Source organism: Pongo pygmaeus, chromosome 19 (assembly GCF_028885625.2).
Source record: "Pongo pygmaeus isolate AG05252 chromosome 19, NHGRI_mPonPyg2-v2.0_pri, whole genome shotgun sequence".
NCBI lineage: Eukaryota > Metazoa > Chordata > Mammalia > Primates > Hominidae > Pongo > Pongo pygmaeus.
Window position 1 is genome coordinate 59,286,382 of NC_072392.2, and position 18,729 is coordinate 59,305,110.

Sequence of the window (18,729 nt, forward strand, 5' to 3'; positions counted from 1 at the left end):
ATGGCTGTCATTATATTTGACCTCACGATAACTTACATGGTTGCTGGTATTCCCTATTTACAGATGATGGAAACGAGACCTCATAATTGCAGTGACTTTCTCAAAGTGATGAATGTGTAAACATGCAGCCAGGCTTCAAATCCATCTGTCCAACCCCAAAGCCAAGGTTCTTTCCACTTGACTCTGTTGATTTCTGAGCTCATGAGCTCAGGATAAATCATTAACATTATTTTAATCGAAAATAAATATAACTCGCCAGGCACGGTGGCTCACGCCTATAATCCCAGCACTCTGAGAGGCCGAAGCGGGCAGATCACCTGAGGTCGGGAGTTCAAGACCAGCCTGACCAACATGGAGAAACCCCGTCTCTACTAAAAATACAAAATTAGCCAGGTGTGGTGGCACATGCCAGCTACTTGGGAGGCTAAGGCATGAGAATTGCATGAACCCGGGAGGTGGAGGTTGCAGTGACCCACGATCGCACCATTGCATCCAGCCTGGGCAACAAGAGCAAAACTCAGTCTCAAAAATATATATATATATAATTCCTTATCATTGGGAATTACAGTTACCTTATATGCAACATGAACTTTCTCAATCCTTGGCTTGTTCCAAGCTACCCTGGAAAATTACCTCTGAATGGCTCCATAAAGATGTTGTCATGTGTTAGAATAACCTTAGTCACTTTCACGTGGGCAAGGGTTTGGATTTTTTTTATCTTTTAAAATCATTTTGAGCAAGTGAAAACAACATTTTTTTCCCCTCAAAAGAAATATAAGGCTGGGCATGGTGGCGCATGCCTGTAATCCCAGCACTTTGGGTGGCTCACTTGAGGCCAGGAGTTCGAGAGGCCGGAGGTGGAGGCTGCAGTGAGCCTTGATCGTGCCACTGCACTCCTGCCTGGGCAACCAGAGTGAGACACCCTGCCTCCCAAAAAAAAAAAAAAAGAAAGAAATATGAAAGCATAGTGCCACAATCAAAAAGGCTGAACTCCTGTAAAATAAAAGTATAATACAATCCAACCATCCCACAGTTCTAAGCTCTGTTTCTCCAATGCTTGAAAGGCCAGGATTTCCATTTTATATGTAAAAAGAATAAAACATGAGTGAACAAAATAGCCATGACATTTTGGTGTGCGCTCAGATCTGCCAGGAAGTTTCCTTCTGGTTGATTTTCATGGCAGGCTGGGGCCACAGATAGGGTGTGGGCTTCACAGAATCAGAACAAGAGTGAAAATCCTCGCTTTTCCACAGGCATGCTATTTATACTTCTTGAACCTCAGTTTCTTCTTCTGTGAAATGGGGGGATTATTGTGTGAACTAAACAAATAATGTGCATAAAGAGCAAATATAATATTCTTCATTCCACCTCAATTCAAAATAGACTTGTGCCATGTGTGATAACAATCATCTTCTTGACTCCTTAACTTTGTGCCAGGCACTGGGCTGAGCCTTTTCTACAGATTGTCTAAGGGAAATCAGTATTTGAGCTCAGTTGCTCTAGCTCCAGAGCCTACCCCGTGCCCCGCTCTAGGACACGAGCCACTTACTGGCTTCAGATGAAAGGCTTTATGACCAATTGCTTCAGCAGAAAGCAGGTGCCTGTGAGGGTCCAATGGTCCTGTGTGAGGGTCCTGGCTGATGTGGCGAGCCATTTGGCCCAAAGTGGGGAGGACCTTGCATAATAATCCCTCATCCTCTCACACTGCAAAATTAGTACCACAGCTTTCTGCTCCCTTGGATTGGTTTCCCTACTAGACTAGGCATATAATAGATGTCCAAAAAAAATGCTTGTAGGATAAATGCATGCAAATAAACTGAACCATTTCCCTATGTAGGAAGCATTTTATGCTTAACTTCTCCATTCTCCTCTTAAACATACTGATATGATTAAACAGATTTTTTTAAAAGCTGTTAATTCTCCACCATCCAATTCAAGGCCCATCAAGCATTTATTCAGCACCTATTATTAATGTAGACGGCCAAGGATTACATATGTAATCCATTAGAGAGCATTAAAAAACAACAACAAAGCCCAGTGTAAAAATATTGAGCTATGAAATACATAATACTTTCCAGGTAGCATTGACTTTTGTAGCTGTTTTGTTTATGTTAATTTTCTAATTTGCATTCCCTGAGCTCTTATTAAGCAGTCAGGGTGGGCAGACCGGGAAAGTGTCGTGTGACGCAACATCAGAATTAACAATGGCAACATGCCGAAACCCCAGCTCTACAAAAAAATACAAAAATTAGCTGGGTGTGGTGGTGTGCACCTGTGGTCCCAGCTACTCTGGTGGCTGAGGCAGGAAGATCACTTGAGCCCAGGAGGTGGAGGCTGCAGTTAACCGAGATTGCACCACTGCCCTCCACCCTGGGTGACAGAGCCGGACCCTATCTCGAAGAAAAAAAAAGACTTAACAAGGCTAAAATTGGAACATGGTTTAGTAATGAGATCTTGCAAAACCTCAATTTCATTATCTACAAAATGGGGATAGTGTCCTCTCCCCTCCCTTTCTCCCAGCAGGGAAATAAGAGCTTGAAAGAATGAGGACCCAAAGATGGCTTGACATTGGTTGTCTCATGCACATTCTTTTTCCTTTCGTCCTTCTCTGCAAAACGCAAACAAGAACGAAATGATAACAGGCACATCCACTGAAGCAAAACAGGTCACTGGAAGAAGATAATATACTGAAGGACAAATAAAAGTCAACTGTAGCTGGGTCCAGAATGGGTAGGTGAAAATACGTGGGAAGGAGAGAAGGCATGTCCTTTTTTATAAAACAGATTTTGTTTTTGCTTTTGTTTTTTTAAGACAGGGTCTCATTCTGTCGCCCAAGCTGGAGTCTGGTGGCACAATCGCGACCCACTGCAGCCTCAACTTTCTGGGCTCAAGCAATCCTCCCACCTCAGCCTCCCAAGGAGCTGGACTGCAGACATGCACCACCATGCCTGGCTAATTTTTTTATACAGATGGGGTCTCACTATGTTGCCCTGGCTGGTCGTAAAATCCTGGATTCAAGCCATCCTTCTGCCTTAGCCTCCCAAAGTGCTGGGATTATGAGCATGAGCCATGATGCCTGGCCATAGAAAGGCTTTAAAAATATTAGCAATGTGAAACATGCATACTTGTGTGGTTTTAACATCTTCTTTGCCATTTTGGCTGCCTGTACAAGATGCGTACTCCTTAAGATATGGAAGCAAGCTTTTGAAAAGGTACTTTAAGATATAGTATAAAATGATAAACTGGGCACGGTGGCTCACACCTGTAATCCCAGCACTTTGGGAGGCCGACGTGGGCAGATCACTTGAGATCAGGAGTTCGAGACCAGCCTGGCCAACATGGTGAAACCCCATCTCTACCAAAAATACAAAAATTAGCCAGGGTGGTGGCACGTGCCTATAATCCTAGCTACTCAGGAGACTGAGTCAGGAGAATCACTTGAACCCAGGAGGCGGAGGTTGCAGTGAGCCGAGATGGTGCCACTGCACTCCAGTCTGTGCAACAGAGTGAGACTCTGTCTCAAAAATAAAATAAAATAAAAATAAAAAATAAAATAATGATGATGCCGAGACAAAATTGTTTAGCTTATATTAAATGAAGGCACCAGCTCACAAAATTTACTTACAATGACCGGATATACAAGACAGTGTGTGCATATGGATCAGACTGGAGGAAAAGTACTTGGCAAACAAAAACAGCTTATTTATTAGGATGATAGAACTGCCTTGCCTAGTGCCAGGAATCAAACACATGTTTAATAAATATGTGTTGATAATAAAAATAAAATAAAAATGAGAAAATCTGATATGCCATATGTTATAACTGTGAATACTGGTCTCTGTTAGCCAATCAGAGATGATACCACCCCTTTTTGACATAATTTTGTTGTTTTACTTCTTTTTTTCCCTTTAGTTCATGCAATACTATTTCCAAAGAAATTGGTGTCATCAGAAAAGTCTGCAGAGTCTATGAATATGGGGCTTTGTACACAGAACTGGATAAAGGTCACTCATGCATTTCTGATATCTAAAGCCAGGAGAAGCATTTGCAGATAAGCAGGAGACCTGCTGTTTATTCATTAGTTAGCTGACTGTCCTTGGGAAAAACAAGCCCTTAGGGTCTCAGTCGACAGATCTGTGACTGGGTTTAGATAGGCCTTTAAATACTTTAATATGAAATGTCAAGATCAAACACACTGGGTCAACGAAGACAGATGAGCTCTTCAAAGAGTTAATATTTGAAAACTTTTATTTTCTCAAATGAGCACCAACACAGATTGGAAATATGACAGAAACAATGCACTTTTCTCTAATACTGAATCACTATGTACAAATACGGGAAAAGGTGAAGACAAATTATTTGAAAACAATTACCTTTGTTATAGAAGCAAAGTGACCTGAAAAATGCCACCAAAGAAAACAAAAACCCAAACCCAACAAATACAGTTTGTAAACACAAGCATAAATAGACAGATTCTGTATTGGAAGATAGTCTCTGCAGGCTGGGAAAGGGAACCGACTCCCACTGTCACCGAAATGTTATACAAAAACATATGGGCAGATAAAATTTGGTAACATGAGAATAGCTTTCATAGTTTCTTCTCGGCTTTACCTTTTCTGCCAGATTTCATAACTATTTTAATTTTTAAAAAAGTAAATATCTCTTTCCTCTATCTAGACAACTAGCGTATTTTCTCATTTGAGGCAGATTCCTTTAAAATATGTAAGTTGATTGTGTTCAAGATTTGATTTCTCAGCCTCTTTCTGAACCTGAGGCAATCTGACCTTAAAAAAAAAAGCTGTTTACCACTAAGATATGTGTATTATAATATTAATGTTCTTTTAATCCAAACCAGTTAATGTTTAACATGATGCGGCTTCTAAAACAGCTGGAGCCCTGCGATACGTGATTAATACACTCTCATCTCAGTTAGAAGCACAGATTTGACTCTGCTCCATCTTCACAAACAACACGTCTCCTTTACAGTCTGTAAAAGCTGAGCACGCAAAGCAAGAAAAAGGAGCAAACCCGCAACAGCTCCATGCTCAGGAAAACAAAAAATCCTCGTGGGTTCTGCTGTTGGTCCACTCAGAAACAGAAACGACCAGAAAGAGAAGAAAAACTTTATGCGCCCGAGGTGTAAACTGTAGTTAAAGTGTCCCAACTCGAGAAAACAGGAGGCACAATTGAAAGTGCTTTTTACACATATGCGCGCGCACACACGCACAATTAAAAACATGATTCTGATTTGTTGGAAATTCTTCCAACAGGAAGAATCACTGTAAGTTGTTACTACTAAATTAACTTGGTTTTATTTATTTTCTTTTCTAGCCAATACTGATGCAAGAAAATATTTCAATTCTCAACCTGATTAATGTACTGCAGAGTCTGTTCCACTGGGGAAAAAATGCAGAGAGGCATTGCTTTAAAGCCTTGATCCAGATTAAAGTGATAGAGACCTTAAAAAAAAAAAACAAACTGAAAACATGTATTGGTGATCACTGTTTCCCTTAAAATATACTTCAAGAAATGCAAACAAAACCATAGAATTTAAAATGAAAATAACAAGTGCTCTCAGGGGATCTGAGAAAACAGCACCAAATATATTATTTAAAAAATTAAATATTATTTACAAAAGTATATTTTACAAGCAACTGTTTCTTTTATATATATCCACTTGAAAATCTCTTTATAAAGGGTCATCTCTTTTGCACACACTGATCCACCAGTAAAAATGCACTCTAGCCTATCCTCGTGAACTCAGGAAGAACACTCAGTCAGGTCCAGCTGACAGCTTGTGGGTATCGAGTTTGGCTGTATTTGATTCATGTCAAATCAATCCATCAGCAGCCTGAGACTAATGTCCCGGGTCCCGAGGGGTCTGGGTCTACTCCAAGGTGGCCAAGGTCATATGACCTAGGGTGGCGCAGGGGAGATGGAGCTAGAGAGTCTGCTGGCTGGACTTCAGTTCCAAACGAAGGCAGCTGCTGGCTGAGGTATAGAACTTCATGCCTTTCCCTTTCTCACGTCTCCTTACCCTGTCTCTACTAGTACCCCACACCCCGCCCCCAAACTTCACCAACAAACTCCAATTCCCCCAACCCACCTGGGGTGAATGAATGAGGTCTTTGGTTATGCTCTAAGTCAATAATTTGGTGAGGAAATTAAAGAATGAACTGACTGAGGCCATGAGTTAATTTAGCATCTCCATAGCTCAGCTGTGGCCTCTCCAATGCTGCTCAATGTTAGATAGACAACCCATGAACAGAGCGAACGTTGTAAGAAGCACTTTTGGTTTCATTGACACAAAGGGAAAGCCTAATGAGTTTTTTTTCCCCTGTAGTTATGGAAAAACCAACACTCTACTCAGCTCTCTCACAGCAAGTATGGCGCCTTGCACCCACTGGAGGCTCACTGGATAGTCACTGAAAAAAAAAAAAAACATTCAGAACCAGGGTCCAACTGGAGCCTGCTCTGATCCATCCAACAGTCAAAGGCCTCATCCCCAAGGAAGAACAGTGGCACATTGGTCCCCTTGGAAACTTGAGGGCACCCCATGTCTAGTTTATGTCACCACATTCCATTTGTAGTTTGAAAGACAAAATACCTACCCCATGTTTAACCCCCATTTTCTTCTTATGGGAAGGACCATCAATAAACAGCCAGGACAATCCCTGAGGAAAGGGTCCAATGAAAATCCATAAAAGAAGACTATTTCCTTGAGGAGGGGAAGGGAGAGAGGGGAAATCCATGGCTTCTGTGCCGGGAAGCCAACTTAGGAATGTGAAAGTTAAAAAACGATTTCATTGAGAACTTGGGCCTGTGAGCCAGAGAAACTGTTCTTCTGGGAGCAGAAATTCAGTATTTCTTCTGAACCTCAGTCTACCTTGCAGTAAAGTGGGGAGAAAACTTGATCTCCCAGGGCTATGAAAGCACTGGAAAGATCTGGACAAGAAGCCTTGGGGAACAAAAGTCGATTTCTAAGAATCCATTTGTCGTACAGGGGCTCTCTCCTGAGAATCCTGGAGCTATCCAGGTTTCTGTCAGTCCTGCCACCTGCCCCTGGCAGGGCAAGCCCACACCTGTCTTGGGGCTCCCATTCCACCATCAGCGCGTGGAGACACACAAAAAAGCATTTCCACCAAGGACACGCTCTGAATGGAAATTGGTTCTGCTGCAGATGCGATTCTGAAAAGCTCCTGAGCTGTTGGCTGCTTTCATCTCAGTTCATCACTTTACAGAATCTCCCCATGAACTCATTCTTTTGTGAGGCTTTTAGGGTGAATTTTCCGAGAAGGTCGGCCTAACTTGGAGGAGATGCTGAGAATTACCTAACACGCACATGTATCTTAACAATAATATATTCAGTCTAAGAAATGAAATTAACCCAGTTAAATGAGTTTCAGTCATACTCTGTGTACTGGCTGAATTGCTGTAGAACAGACTTCACAGTGTTAATTAAATGTAACAAACTCCTCTTTCTCTTATGGGCCTTACAGGGATGTGCTCTCCACTTCCCTAATCGAAGGCTGTTTGGAAGGGGGAGGGGGTGATATCGGAATTCGGGCAGAACTCCTCCCTGCTGCTGGACCACACTGACAGGAGATTTCTCTCCATGCAAGACATTCAGGCCTAAGTGGGACAATTAGGGGCATGAGGAATCTACCAGCCAGGTTATTACTAAACTCAGAGCCTGGGGCCCGTGCTTTCTACAGTCTACTGTAACAAGACTGGAGAAAAACACCCGAAACTCTATGAACAAGAAATTGACGATCCCACGGAAGCCACTGTAAAACCGAAGAGGAAAGATGCACCGAACCTGAACTGGTTCCAATCTAAACCCCTCCTCCTGGGATGACCCCTACCCAGTCCCCTCCCTCACCACACTCCGCTTATGAGGGGTCAGAAGGAAGGGCAGTTAGAATTGCTAACTGATCCTACTTTTTATTTCTCTGACTCAATATCTGAGCCATTTCTTCAGGGGCTCCCAAACTGCAGCCCCTTTGTGCCCTGCTCTCCTCAATTACTGATTTTACTTGGTTGCTGGTCAAAGCCTTTGGGATATTTGGATGGTAAGCCCATTGCAAACAGCAGTCCCCTCACACCTTATCTATGGTGGCTAAAGAGGCAAAGATGATGATTGTTCAGAGACTGAGTGAGGCATCAGTCATCGCACCCACCTGGCCACTGCCCAAGTCAAGCTGCTGCCAGGACACTCCCCCACTCAGCCCAGGAGAACCAGGCCCTTGCCCCGCCAACTAGAATCAGGGCCACATCTTGTGCTCATTTGCTAACCTGGCACATTTGGTGTCAGGAACAGAAGCTTCTGGTCAGAGAGAATGCAGTCATGAGGTATTTTTTTTTTCTCTTTGTCCTTTTAGACAAGTCAATTATTTCAAGCCTAAGTTATCAGGTCTCCAGGAGCGGCGCAATTTTGTTCCTACCTCCACCCTTCCACCCCTTCCCCGTGCCAGGACCCTTAGAGTTTCCCCTTTCCGTCTTCCTCAGGCCCCCGTGCCACTGCTCTCCTGACAAGAGGCCATCAGGCAGCTCTCGCATGGGCCCTGGGGCCCTTACCAAGGTGGGCTGCCGCCATGCGGTCAAGGATCTGTTCCTTTTGTTGTTTTGTTTTCAGCCAAAACTAGAACAGAGAGAGAAGCCAGGATCAACTCACAAACAGATACAAAGCAAAGAGACAGAGAGACAGCGATTTAGAGGCCGGTCACCAGAAAGATGGCGTCAGGGTGGGAGGATGCCCCGGATGGCAAGGCCCCTAAATGGATGGAACCAAGTGTCAGTCACTCTCTCACGCTTGGGAAGAATGTTCAGTTGAATGGCGTTCACGTGGACACTGGGTTGGGTAGATGCTGTCCAATCAGTCCCAGCCATTGTCCTTGATCATGTGTGCTAGTTCAATGATGTATTTGCCTTCTTTATATTTCTGGCTGCTTTCAAAAGCATGTTCCTAGGAAATACAGAAGAGAAGAGATACTGAATGACCAAAGACAAGAAAATGATTTTTTTTTTTTCTTTTTTGAGGCAGTCTCACTCTGTCACCCAGGCTGGAGTGCAATGACGCAATCTCCGCTCACTGCAACCTCCGCCTCCCAGGTTCGAGCGATTCTCCTGCCTCAGCCTCCCAAGTAGCTGGGATTACAGGCACCCACCACCACACCTGGCTAATTTTTGTATTTTTAGTAAAGATGGGGTTTCACCACGTTGGCCAGGCTGGTCTCTAACTCCTGAGCTCAGGTGATCCGCCCACCTTGGCCTCCCTCATGCCTGCTGGGATTACAGGTGTGAGCCACCGCACCCGGCCAAGGAAATGACTTTTGTAGCAGAGAAGCAGGGGCAGATGACAGGTATCAGCGTCACCACGGTCTGGTCCCAGCTTCACCCTGACTCAGTGAGATGATTCCTACCCCTCAAGCGCTTTACGTCCCCCTCGCTTAGCTGCAGAACTGAGGCAACACCAGGACTTTCACAATATTACAACACAATTTTCCAGGAGCTTCGCTCATTTAAGTCTTTGCAATGTCACCCCCTCAGTAAGGTCTTCCCCAGCTACCCTACTTAAAATCCAACTTCCACTCCAGTACTCCCTCTCTCCCTTCTGCCCCAACCCCTGCTTTAGTTTTCTTCACTGTACTTCTCACTTCTGAACACACATTATAATTTGCATTTCTATTTTGTTTATGCTCTGTCTCCCATGACTACAATATAAACTTCATGGAGTGCAGAGACTTTCATGTTTAGCTCATGGCTGTAGCCTTAGAAGACTGCCTGGCACACAACAGAATTTCAATACATAATTGCTGAATGAATTAGTACATTTACATATATAAATTTACATATATATAAATCTTGGTTTACTGGTGCTAACGGAAGTTTGCCCTGGGTTAGATCCATAAAGTTGCTGTATCATTCCTGCTAGTTTCTAAGAACATAAGAAAGCCTGGTTCTAATTTTATTTCTTATTACTTTGAGACGGAGTCTTGCTCAGTTGCCCAGGCTGGAGTGCAGTAGTGCGATCTCGGCTCACTGCAAGCTCGTCTCCTGGGTTCAAGCCATTCTCCTGCCTCAGCCTCCCGAGTAGCTGGGACTACAGGAGCCCACCACCACGCCCGGCTAATTTTTTTTTGTATTTTCAGTAGAGACGGGGTTTCACCATGTTAGCCAGGATGGTCTCAATCTGCTGACCTCGTGATCCACCCGCCTTGGCCTCCCAAAGTGCTGGGATTACAGGCGTGAGCCACCGCGCCCGGCCGCCTGGTTCTAATTTTAAACTGTAATTGTTAGGCTTAGAGAAGACAGGGAGAGGAACAAAATACTGTGAGGCCAAACAGGTCTCCTTTTCAATCAGTTTTTCTTGCTGCTTCTATGTCAGATGTGTGGAGACAGGAGCTGTATAAACTCCAGGCCAGAGAACCTGGCAGTCCTTAAGCCCCACCCAACTGCCAGGCCCCCAGAAGGAGAACGTCATACTAACCACCTGGCAGGTGACTTTTCTAAACCCACAGCACTGTGGGCTCTCCCAGTGAATAAACCCCACCGAAAGAAGTCCTGCAGAGGCAGAGGATAAAGGGCTCTTTTGTTTGCAGAGATACACACATAAGAACATCTTGGTGTATTCTCTGAAAAACACTGGTCATCTGTGTCTCAGCTCCAGATGCACAAGCAGTGGACATCAGCCGTTCCCTGAGCCCCCAGAATTAGTAAGGAATTGAGGTGTACCCTTGGGGGGTTCTGGGTCACAGCTGTATCAACTGTGTCTTCTGTTCTAGAGCTCACGGGCTTTGTGTTTCAGAACAAGAGCTCAGGCACACCAGAGCAGCAATTTCCCTGACACTTCATTATTCCCTGTCTCTGTGCACACACGCACACATGCGTGTATACACATGACAGAGCAATGTGTTTTGGGAATAAGGTCCATTGTTCCGCGGTAATGTGTTTAGGTAGGGGGGAAGCAGGAGAAAGCAAAACTAAGAAAAAGAGTTTCCTATTATGAAAAAAAAAATTCGGCCAGGCGTGGTGGCCCCACCCATACTCCCAACCCTTTGAGAGGCTGAGGCAGGAAGACTGCTTGAGGCTGGTTTGAGACCAGCCTGGGGAACATGACAAAACCTCATCTCTACAAAAAAAAAAAAAAAAAAAAAAAAATACAAAAATCAGCTCGGTGTGATGTCATGCACCTGTGGTCCTAACTACTTGTGAGGCTGAGGCAGGAAGATCATCTGGGCCCAGGAGGTTGAGGCTGCTGTGAGCCAGACTGCACCACTGCAGTCCAGCCTGGGGCCTGTCTCAAAAAATAAATAAAATAAATCAATAGCCCAGAGACACAGAGGCATTTGGAAAATGTCAGAATTGGATTCCAATGGAAAGTGCACTAGACCTGGTGTCAACAGAAACACCCCAACTAATCCTGCCTCTACTGCTTCCCAACATTGAAGCATCACTTACACAACTGGGAGATTCACACCTACTTCACAGAGTTAACAATGGAATGAAAGGAGGGCCAGGTGTGGTGGCTCACACCTGTAATCCCAGCACTTTGGGAGACCAAGGTGGGGGGATCACCTGAGGTCAGGAGATGGAGACCAGCCTGACCAACATGGTGAACCTGTGTCTCTATTGAAAATACAAAAAATTTAGGGCTGGGCACGGTGGCTCACACCTGTAATCTAAGCACTTTGAAAGGCTGAGGTGGGCGGATCACAAGGTCAGGAGTTCGAGACCAGCCTGACCAACATGGTGAAACCCCATCTCTACTAAAAATACAAAAAAATTAGCCGGGCGTGGTGGCGCGCACCTGTAATCCCAGCTACTCTGGAGGCTGAGGCAGAAGAATTGCTTGAACCCGGCAGGTGGAGGTTGCAGTGAACTGAGATCACACCATTGCACTCCAGCCCGGGTGACAGAGTGAGACTCCATCTCAAAAAAAAAAAAGGCGCCCTGGGCTGGCACATAGGAGGTGACGGATGCATATTTGGGGTGTTGGGTGTTTCCCTGCTGTGCTGTGCACATCACAGTACTTGTCAGGCTGCTTGATCTGTTTTCATGTTGGTTTTCCTCCTCAGCTGGCATCATGACTGTCAACGCTTTGAGGACAGGCACTGGATCTTATCCATTTTTTTGGTATTTAGTCAAAGGCTTTTGATAAACCTTTGTCAAAAGAATGAATCGTTTTACCTGAACCTCAAGTGGGGAGCAAAACCAACCAACTCAGGCTTGTCATGTATCTTCAATCCAACACATCTTTGGGGCAGTAAGACAGCCAAGAGGCTGGGAAACAGGGGCAGGGGCAGAACTTTTCTGCACTTGATCTTAGCCAAAAGGCCAAGAAGCAATGAAGAACATTTCTGGATAATCACAATTAGAACTGTGTCCCCCACCCCAGATCACCCAGAGGGGGCCCGTGACTGTACAGAGGGAATAGAATGGCCAAATCCAGCTTCTCCCACAGGAACAACCAAGCCAACCATAGGAAGCTGTGGCTAACCCATCTTGGCACCACACAACACACTGTGTAGGTTTTTTTGTTTGTTTGTTTGTTTTGAGATAGAGTCTCACTCTGTTGCCCAGGCCGGAGTGCAATGGCATGATCTCGGCTCACTGCAACCTCCGCCTCCTGGGTTCAAGAGATTCTCCTGCTTAAGCCTCCTGAGTAGCTGGGATTACAGGCATCCGCCACCATGCCCAGCTAATTTTTGTATTTTTGGTAGAGATGGAGTTTCACTATATGTTGGCCAGGCGGGTCTCGAACTCTTGACCTCAGGTGATCCACCCACCTTGGCCTCCCAAACTGCTGGGGTTACAGGCCTGAGCTATTACGCCTGGCCCCATTTTTGTTTGTAATCCTGAATGTTTCCAGGGAGATGGGGAAAATGGAATCTAAAGGCAGTGCTACCAGATTCCACCTGGGGCAGTTTTTTGTTTTTTTTTTAATGATTTCCACATTTTCAAACTATTTCAATGGAATCATAATTCTGTGCCTGGCATGTATTGCTCACATTATTTTATATGTGTGCAAATATATTTTTTTTCCCAAAAGATGTTATTTTTAGAGCAGCATTAGGGTCACAGCAAAATTGAGCAGAAAGTACAGAGATTTTCCACATATCTGCTACCCACCTCCAGACTCCCCCACTATCAAAATCCCACACCAGATTAGAACATTTGTTACAATGGATGAACCTACACTGACATATCGTCAGCACTCTGCGGCAGGTTTGACAACTCCTTCAGGCTCCTTCAGAAGCCAGAGGCAGTTCATGAGCCATATGACAGGACAGGGAATTTGAGACATTTTACATGGACTAAACTGCCTTCCCAGAGACAGGAAGACCAACTTTTCAATATCCTCACAATGACAGGGAGGGCAAGAATAGAAAGGAATGTGCAATGCATGGATGTACACATGCAGGCTGAAAGAAATCTGCCAATAATAAAAATAACAATTTAAGTTAATTTTCACTGACATGCTCTATGCAAGGTGATGACCTAAGTGTTTTATAGGCATGATCCTATTTAACACTCAAACCAACTCTGTAAGTATGAGGAAACTTAGCATAGAAGCTAAGTAGCTTGTCCAAGGACACACAGACAAATAAGTCATGGATCCCAAATTTGAACCTGACTCTAGCTGCCTACATGGTTCTTAACCACTAGCTAGAGGGATTGTAGGGGCAGTGTCTATGGTTATGTGGTGATCCCAGCGCATGTTAGGACAATTAGTCCCCTGCGTTCAAGCAGCAGATCCCAGCCCTTCCCTCCTCTCACTCTGGCAAAGGACTGCTCACTTTCCCTAGGCTCCAAAGGGACCTTAACATTTTTTGCTGAGTTAAACAATGAAAGAATAATTGTCCATTTGGGAGAGGTCCAGCCATGACCACATCTGACAGTGGATGTTAATTAAGGCAGTTTTCGATAATGCCTTGCTCAGGGCCTGGGACCTAGGTGTTTTAGGAACATTTATTGGAGCATCAAAGTATAGTGGCTTCAGAACATGGGTTCTGGACCAGGCAACAGTGGCTCACGCCTATAATCCCAACACTTTGGGAGGCCAAGTTGGGAAGACTGCTTGAGCTCAGCAGTTTGAGGCCAGCCTGAGCAACATAGTGAGACCCTGTCTCTATTTATTAAAAAATAAATTTGTTGGCTAGGCATGGTGGCTCACACCTGTAATCCCAGCACTTTGGGAGCCCGAGGAGGGTGGATCACCTGAGGTCAGGAGTTTGAGGCCAGCCTGAGCAACATAGTGAAATCCTGTCTCTACTAAAAATACAAAAAATAAGCCAGGCGTGGTGATGCATGCCTGTAATCCCAGCTACTTGGGAGGCTGAGGCATGAGAATCGCTTGAATCTGGGAGACGGAGGTTGTGGTGACCTGAGATTGCGCCACTGCACTCCAGCCTGGGTGACAGAGCAAAACTCTGTCTCAAAATAAAATAAAATAAATTTGCCTAATGTTTAAAAAACAGGATGGGCTCTATGTCAGAATACTACTACATGGTCACGTCCTTTGAGAATGAAAAATTTAGAAATAAAAAATACATAACAGAATATTACATGGATTCCCATCCTGGTGTGGCTATTTAATGGCTAGATTGCCTTGGACATACTATTAACCTCCTTAAGTCTCAGTATCCCTATCCATAAAATAGAGGTGAAGATAGCACCTAACCTCTAAGGCTGCTGATGTATGCCTGGCATCTAGTGAGCTGTCGAGTAAGGTTATATGCCATTACTATTATTATTTATTAAATCTAAAGGGGTGTGTGTCTCAGGGGGTAGATGTGAAGGAATGAATAGGAGGAGGGAAATGTATCAACAGAAAGGAAAGAATGAGTGTGGTAGACAGGTGACTATCCTGGTCTAGGACAATCCCACAAGGCCATGGAAAGCGAGTAGAAGAAAGTATTCTGGTATAAGGCTCTTGGCAATTCCCTTCCAGCCCTCTACCAACCAGACTCCTTTATACTTACGTATTTCCAGCCCAGAGTGGTTTTGCAGTTTTCACAGTAAATGTCTGCGACTGCATGCAGTCCTGTTAGCAACACTCGCTCTTCTGCAGGCCCACAGCCCACATTAACTCTATGTCGAGGCACAAAAAGAGAGAGTGGGTAGTTAGTAACACGCACATCAGTCATTCAAGCTGAGCTTCCAGCAAAAATTAACTGGGCAAGGCTGTCCCAAGGGGAGCCAACCCTGAGCTGAGCAGATCTAAACCAATCCCCAAAAGGTGGCCACAGGGAAATATCTCAGCTGGAAGGAAATTCAGATCTGCAAGTTCTAGTGGAGTGGGTCTACTGAAATAATCTTTATGGTTGAGAGTTTGCTTAAAATTTTAATATTTCTAACAAATACTTTAAATCTGTGACTTAGGGGGACAAGCTGACAGCCACACTGTGAAGTCCACAGCCAGGGGCACAGGTCCTCACAGCTCACTGAGAACTGAATGAAGCTGAAGATGCCACACATGATAGCACAGTGTGGTCCTGATACAGGAATGAGTGATCCCTGGGTGCTGAATAGGCTCTACTCCTTCACAGGGTGCCCAGCTCAAGCCACAGGCCAGATTTCCATTTTTACAGTTTATCAGGCTTATGTAGGCTTCACCTTCCCTTCCCAGGGAAGAGGTGATAAACCTGGTGCCTGGGGATGGCTGAGGGCCCTGGCAACTATGCGTCTGCCCGAAGTGGGCCTTCCTTCCTCCTTAGGTCCCGCAGCAGATCTTGGTGTCTTTTTCACCCCTATTCTTTTCCCCAGTGACACATCTCAGATCTCATCATGAGCCCTTCATGTTGAGGCTCTCAGAATCTCCTCAGCTTCTTCCCTGTGGGACTACAGTCCTCTGGTGTGCCCTCTGAGGGGAATGCAGTGAATATATTATTTTTAGCCAGAGATGTTGGCAAGAAATGTTCCCCCCAAAGGTAACTGACTACCAATTGTGGAGATTAATGCTCCACAGAGTTTTACTGTAGCAGACAGGCAGGGTTCATTGTTTAATCATCACCAAGGATTGCTTTTTCCCGTCCCTCGAATCTGTACCCCACAAGGAATGTACCATTCAGAGGCACTCACACTGAGTTAAAGAGGTATGCTCGTCCTTGACTTCCTTGGAACGACTGAAATGCAAGAAAACAAATCGATAGTTAGACATCCATTTCACCTATCCATTTGGGAAACCAACCCCAATCACAGTAAACATGACCTTCCAGGACTGACACAGCAAAAGGAAGTACTGAGCCAGTTAATGGTCCCGCTGGCAGATGGTGTGGGGGTGGAGAAGAGGGCAGAATAAACAGAGCCACAAAGCTCGATCCGGCCCACCGGACTGTTTTCACTAGCCCAGGTGAGAAAATGAAAAAAACCCAAACCCACTATGTCATTAAAAACTTCTTCCCTCCTGACATTGCCTGATATAATTAGTTCACCTGAGATCATTAATCCACATTGGCGTTTCCTGGTCCCACCTGATTTCAGCCATCTGTGCTGGCCACAGCTTTCCCAGGCTGGCCCAGGCATGGAAACCACCACAAGCTCCTTCGCTTGGCCTCTTGGTCCAGCCCTACCAAAGGTAGCAAAAAAATGCCCGACCCAAGAATAAACTATTCAACCCACACTTATCGCTTGTCATGCCTTCTAGAAGATCCTAAATGCCATGACAGTTTACAATCCTAAATGGGAGCATAGGAGCTCTTTTGAGATGTAAGCGACTTGATCTCTGCATCACAGAAATGCTCATGAAGCAGCCATTCCACTTTAACCTCTAGCTTACATATGAGTTTCTTTCTTTTGGCTGGAGGGTGGCAGGGAACAGGAGAAACAGGAGCCAGAGCCTGCCATGCAATCTGGCGTCTGCTTCCATTAACACGGGCCCTGTCCATGTTTTCCTTCTCTGGTTACACTGAGAAGTCGGCCTGACATGAGCCAGCCATGTTCTGCACTGCTGCCTGCATTTTTAATGTGGTCTAACAACGGCGTCCTGAATTTAATATCTTAGTCTGCTCTGAAAACCAACCAACAAACAAGGAGGTGAGTGGCTAACAGATGACCAGAGGGTAGGTGAGCACCAGATAGGACTCAGATAAGCACGTGAGACAATCATTTTTGTCAGATGTGCAGGACGTCAGGGATCAGTGATACCAGCCAGTGTGAAAGACAAAATTCCTTTTTTTTTTTTTTTTTTGAGATGGAGTCTTGCTCTGTCACCCAGACCAGAGTGCAGTTGCGCGATCTCGGCTCACTGCACCTCCATCTCCTGAGTTCAAGCGATTGTCCTGCCTCCGCCTCCTGAGTAGCTGGGACCACAGGTGTGCGCCACAACACCCGGCTAATTTTTGTATTTTTAGTAGAGACAGGGTTTTACCACGTTGGCCAGGCTGGTCTTCAACTCCTGACCTTGGTGATCCACCTGCCTCGGCCTCCCAAAGTACTGGGATTACAGGTGTGAGCCACCGCACCCAGCCAACAAAATTCTTTACTTGTGGAAAAACTGCCTCTGGGGCAGCTGGATTGTTGGTTGCCTCCAACATTCAAATACACCAGACACCTTCACTCCCAGGTGCATCTGCAAGGGGCAGGCAGATATTCCCCAGCTGGTGCCCAGACCCAAACCAATTCTCTCCTTTCTGGGGGGGGGGGTCTTGAAACATCCCTGGGGAATATAGCAGCTTCCAGGCTACAACTGAGCAGCTATAAGTGTCAAAGCCTCAAAACCTGGAACCTGGAAGTCCATGCTGAGTGTGTGGATAAGATAATGTCCCAGTGACACAGGTCTAGACCTGGCCACACTGTTCAATCCTGGAGCACAAACACCACTCCAGGGCTTCACAACCTGGCCATGCCACGTCTCCAGCCTCTTCTCTTGCTACTTCCCCATTATGTCCTTCACTCCAGTCAGGCCGAACCACAGGCAATTCCTGGAAGTTGCATTATATTAACTTTGCCCATGAAGTTCCCTCTGATGGGGAGGCTCTTCCACCTGACCCAACAAGCCTCAGCTCAGCTCCCCTCTTTCATTAAGCTTTCCCTAACCTCCCCAAAAAAAGGCACCCAATGATACCCATGTTCTGGACTCTTCATGTTCCCTGCATTTCCTTTTTCTTTCTTTCCTTTTTTTTTCCCCCAAGACAGTCCCACTCTGTCACCCAGGCTGGAGTACAGTGGTGTGACCATGACTCACTGCAGCCTCCACCTTCTGGGCTCAAGCGATCCTCCTGAGTAACTGGGACCACAGGTGCATACCACCACAACCAGCTATTTAAAAAAAAAAAAATTATAGAGACAGAGTCTTGCCATGTTGCCCAGGCTGGTCTTGAACTCCTAGGCTTAAACAATCCACCTGCCTCAGCTTTCCAAAGTGCTGGGATTACAGGCATGAGCCACCGCACCCAGCCTGTTTTCCTTTGTCTTAGCACTAGCATCCTGGATTGAAATCATCTGTTTATTTATCTCACTCCCTCAGTAGACTGTGAGCTCCCTGAAGGTGTGCGCCGTGTCTTCAATCTCTCTCTGAATGCCCAACACATAAGCATGTGCATCTGGCACACAGTAGTCATTTATTAAATATTCTGAGTCAACTAAATTGTCTCTAGTTTCTTTTGTTTTCTATAAACAACTTTATTGAACTATAAGTGACATAATAAACGGTATATATGTGAAGTGTACTATTGGATGAGTTTTGATATCTGTATATACCTGTGAAACCATCACCACAATCAAGAT

General features: G+C 45.1%; 1 protein-coding gene across 1 annotated transcript in view; it reads right to left on the minus strand.

Moving 5' to 3' along the window:
* Positions 1-4,230: 4,230 nt before the first annotated feature.
* Positions 4,231-18,729, minus strand: part of YPEL2 (yippee like 2) — a 67,720-nt gene continuing 53,221 nt past the window's right edge. Inside the window, exons 3-5 of the mRNA XM_054457203.2 lie at positions 16,084-16,127; positions 14,985-15,093; positions 4,231-8,965 (exon numbers count right to left, since the gene is read on the minus strand). Coding sequence (XP_054313178.1) covers positions 8,876-8,965; positions 14,985-15,093; positions 16,084-16,127 — 243 coding nt within the window. The 3' untranslated portion in view covers positions 4,231-8,875. The remainder of the gene's footprint in view (positions 8,966-14,984; positions 15,094-16,083; positions 16,128-18,729) is intronic.